This window comes from Triticum dicoccoides, chromosome 1B (genome assembly GCF_002162155.2).
Source record: "Triticum dicoccoides isolate Atlit2015 ecotype Zavitan chromosome 1B, WEW_v2.0, whole genome shotgun sequence".
In the NCBI taxonomy this organism is placed as follows: Eukaryota; Viridiplantae; Streptophyta; class Magnoliopsida; order Poales; family Poaceae; genus Triticum; species Triticum dicoccoides.
Window position 1 is genome coordinate 613,640,972 of NC_041381.1, and position 4,123 is coordinate 613,645,094.

At 42.9% G+C, this 4,123-nt stretch overlaps 1 protein-coding gene across 1 annotated transcript; it reads right to left on the minus strand.

Annotated features, from left to right (window-relative positions):
- Window positions 1-232: 232 nt before the first annotated feature.
- LOC119349124 (protein LIKE COV 1-like) lies at window positions 233-4,061 on the minus strand. The gene is made up of 7 exons (XM_037617136.1): window positions 3,745-4,061; window positions 2,865-2,917; window positions 2,018-2,127; window positions 1,441-1,608; window positions 1,272-1,369; window positions 805-931; window positions 233-710 (listed from the first exon to the last, which is right to left on the minus strand). The coding sequence occupies exons 1-7, from the start codon at window positions 3,937-3,939 to the stop codon at window positions 601-603; spliced, it is 861 nt and encodes a 286-aa protein (XP_037473033.1). The 5' UTR covers window positions 3,940-4,061; the 3' UTR covers window positions 233-600.
- Between the last annotated feature and the right edge of the window lie 62 nt (window positions 4,062-4,123).

A 4,123-nucleotide genomic window follows, 5' to 3' on the forward strand; every position in this document is an offset into this window, starting at 1 on the left:
AGAAATGTCGTCAAATGTATCCGTGGAGAAATAAGAATGCTTGGGTTGGTCGCCACCAGCGTATTGTGCAGAGTTGATCACATCAGCTAATTGTTCCAGCAGATTGTGTAAAGTTTATCATACCACTATTGTTCCAGCAGGTGTTTCAAAGTCAAGGTTCCAGTCCCACCATTGTTGGTCCAGTGTCTACTATCACCTGATCTAGGAGGTTAATTAGTCCAAGAATTCAAGGTAAGACAACTCAGGCAGGCATCGTTTTCTTTTACAGTAAGGCACCTCAGTCAGACATTGTTGATGCCGAAAGCTAATTTGGACTCCGAAACAACCGGAAGAAAACAATTGAACAACCGTAAGAAAATATAAGTATGGCTAGGAAGCATCTGGGGCGGCATTACAAAGACAAAGTCCAAGCCAATTGTACAAAATCCATCGAATCGACAATGCGTGTGAGTTACCTACTTCTACTTAATTACAAGATCCTTTGATCCTCAGGCGTGACAGATTGCTAGTGCATCGCGCTCAGGATCTTGTTCGCCGCACTGGTGTGATCTGTGTTGAGAGTTTTACACTTGATATCGACGAACAGGTATGCAGTTTGCCTCAGCTTCTGCTCGCTCCACCTCGGTCTGTGTGGATTGCATGCAGATCTGGATGTGGATCCAGGGTCGACAAAATCTGGGGCATTGACATACCACCAGACACAACGATCTCTGCCAAACGGCGCAGAAATATGTCAGCGCCTTTTCACATGTTCTGGAGCAGATTAACAGATAAGATAACGAGAGGATAGAGTTTAGGAGTTACCAATGCCTTCACGCACAGAAAGATTAGGCCTTATCACATCCTTCGAGTTCACCATGAAGATATCACCAATGTAGAGATGGTTGGTCGGCACATAGACACAGTAAAGGTCCTCTTGACCAGAATAGCTCTGTTATGACGTAACGAAGGGATATTACACATTCAGATGAGTCAAAGCTATAGCTTAAATCAGAGCAAATAACAGAATGGTTTGCAAAAGAAGCATTTATCATCCTTTTGAATATTCCAAAAATATTCGTTTCCATCCTTTACAAGGTGAGTTGGTCAAATTTTGTGGTAAAACTGAATTTCAACATTCAACCATGCAAGGGTTCATGCCAGCGACTAAGATTACAAGGCAACATAACTGCATACTGAGCATAGAGAAAAATCATGAAAAATATATGTAAACCTGGTATAACAGTGAAAATCATTGGGAACTCGGTATAACAGTGAAGAGTATAGTAAACCTGGAGCGAGACTGATGAGGTAATGAATCCAAATGCATATTCCCCAATACGAGGATGTCGTATGATGACTGCCTCCTTGAATGCCTGTTTGTTTTGATCTGTAAAAAGAAACAAAAGTTAGTGCATAAGCTACTCTGCAGATTGAACATCATGATAACTGTGAATTTACCTGGCGATATAGCAGCACTAATTTGCTTGGATGCATTGTAGATGTGGCGCACAAGTGGCATGCGCTTGATGATCCATTCACCAATGCCAAGAACAGATGCTCCAACCCAAGATGACATGAAGACCCCAACGAAAAATATGAAAGTAACAGAAGTGATGAAGCCAAGACCTGGAGATTCAAATGAGTACAGTGGGAAAATAAGCTGGATAGGCAGTAAGCATCCTTCTTAGCAATGAATAAGTTACAAAATAATAACTGATTTCAACTACTCAGTTTCATGTCATGTTTCACACATTTTTTGTACAGAAATTTAAGAATCTAATGACACGATAAACTAGAACTTAAAAAAATTATCAAATTATGCACCTAATTTCTAGGTTCAGCATACGAATTATGCAGACTGTATAATACACAGCAACAGACAATAACATATAATATAATAATAACACTACAGGATCAAACCCCAAAGTGGAAACAGGATGAAGGCAGTCATTTATTGAAGAAACTACAACATGACATCAAACCATCGAAGAAATTTGATATTTCAACACCAAAAGAAGTGGAGTAGTTTACATACCAAAAATGTTGATACCCAATTGTGCATAGATTGGAGAGAAGAATCCATCAACAAAATGAATGAACCACCAGGTGAAGTAGAATGTTATCGCTATGGGGAAGAGAATCACACTGGCATTTTCCCAGAAAAGAACATCAAAACAGTATCAGTGCTTACGTGAAAATAAAATTTCATATAACAGATGCAGGACAGCTGGTAATGGTTGGTGTGCATATTCACTGGTTATCGCAGAATAAGGATGCAACTTCGAGTAAGATTTATTATGTCCAGTCAGTATTTGTAATGCATAAATTGGCGCCTTGAAATCAATGCCAGACTTCACAAAAAGGGCCGAAAAATGTCTTGCTGGACAACTGAACTAGATGACAGCAGAGGAACATACTTGTCCGAATGCTGAATTAAACTGAAAATACTTGGATTTCCAAAATTCCCTGTTAATAGTGCTTACGGGTTTGTAACTGGGGAAAATGTGGTAAGACATCTCCTCTGGGTTCATGCTTCCCATTCTAGTTGTTGAATAATAATAATCACAAAAGGAGCTATAAGGAAAGTGAAAAGTTATTAAAGAAGAAAAATACATAATGATGCACGACCCGTTTGATATTCCCTTGATCTCTTATGCTGATTTTTTTCAAGGAAAGAGATAAGACCCAGAACCAGAGTAGATATAGCACCAAGACACTGTCCATACTATTTAGCTATGCTCCTGGCAACCTTATTTCAAAATCTGCCTACGTTACTTCCTAATCGACAATCATTAAAATTGAATGCTGGCAAGGTCATACAGACCTACCATCCGTTTAATATGACTCTTTTTTGCGAGATTATTTTTAGTAGAATGACTTACCATCCAGTCATGAATTTCTTTGAGGCCCAGCTGCGGACCACCTTATGGAAAGCCTGTATTGCCGAAAAGAGAGAGAGAAAAAGTTCAACATTAAGTTGTTCTAGCCTCAGAAATACAAGCAAAGCTACCAAACATGAAGGGCACACATTGTGTGCAAGGCAAGTATCAAAAGGAAAAGCATGAATGAACAAGAATAAAGAACATCAGCAATCTACTTTCATCTTTGTCAGATAGTGATTGGTCCGAATTTTCTGTCAGCGCGGCAAGCACCCTAGGCAGATTAGCAATCACTCAAGGTTCTAACACAAGAAAGCATTTATGCACTGTATGTGTGCCTTCTGTTTGGGGATTATAACATCATAATATGTTCCTCCAAGGGAGTTAAATAAAGCAATTTCTTCTCAAATGCATTGCTAAGAAGATACAAATATTACCATCAAATTGCACCAAACGAGTGTGTTGCCTTATGTTTGGAGATTATAGCATCATAACAGGTTCCTCCCAGAACACTAAATGAAGCAATTTCTTCTCAAAATTCATTGCTAGGCAGATATAAATATTACCATCAAATTGCACCAAAAAAGTGATCGAGCTCATCACCAATTTGACCACTCAATCCAATAGTTGGCCTCAGCACAACAAACACTCACAAAGGGTCGACATCCCTAGTCCTACGAACTTGCAGCGTCAACATAAACAGTCATCTCGAACCCACTTTTCGCACCATCAACAAATCCGACAATAAGCTGTGAGCTGTCACAGGAATACCAACACAGACCGTGGACTAATTTCGACAGCCAGGCTACAGACCCGAAGCCGCAGTCGGATGACAGGGTAAACCCTAGGGGAACGAACGAGGCGTGAAGGGAGGGGGGCGAACCTCGCGGCCGGTGGAGGAGAGCGCGGCGGAGGCGGAGGGGGAGGCGACGGTCCTGTCCAGGTCGTCGTCGTCGTCCCCGGCGCGGGGGACCGAGCCGCCCCCGCCGCCGGCAGAGACGGGGATGAGGAGCTCCCGGTCGCGGTCGCGGCCGCCCATCGGGCTGAGGCTCCGCGGGGCCTTGTCGTCGCCCATCATCGGGGGCTCGGGCTCCGCGCGCGGTGGCCGGCGCGGGTCGTCGCGACCGATCGCCGTGGAATGGGGTGCGTGCCGGGTGCGGCAGGGAGGGGAGAGGAGACGCTCCTTTTTTTTTCTTCTTCTTCTTTTTCGCGTCTGCTTCTCGCGTGTCCTTTTCGTCGCGTTTAATTCCGTTAGCGGCCGT

Coding starts and splice junctions, on each gene's coding strand:
- LOC119349124 (XM_037617136.1), bottom strand. CDS start 3,939: ATGATGGGCGACGACAAGGCCCCGCGGAGCCTCAGCCCGATGGGCGGC. Junction 2,918..3,744: donor TCTCCTCCACCGGCCGCGAG/GTTCGCCCCCCT, acceptor TCGGCAATACAG/GCTTTCCATAAGGTGGTCCG. Junction 1,609..2,017: donor ATTGGGTATCAACATTTTTG/GTATGTAAACTA, acceptor TTGAATCTCCAG/GTCTTGGCTTCATCACTTCT.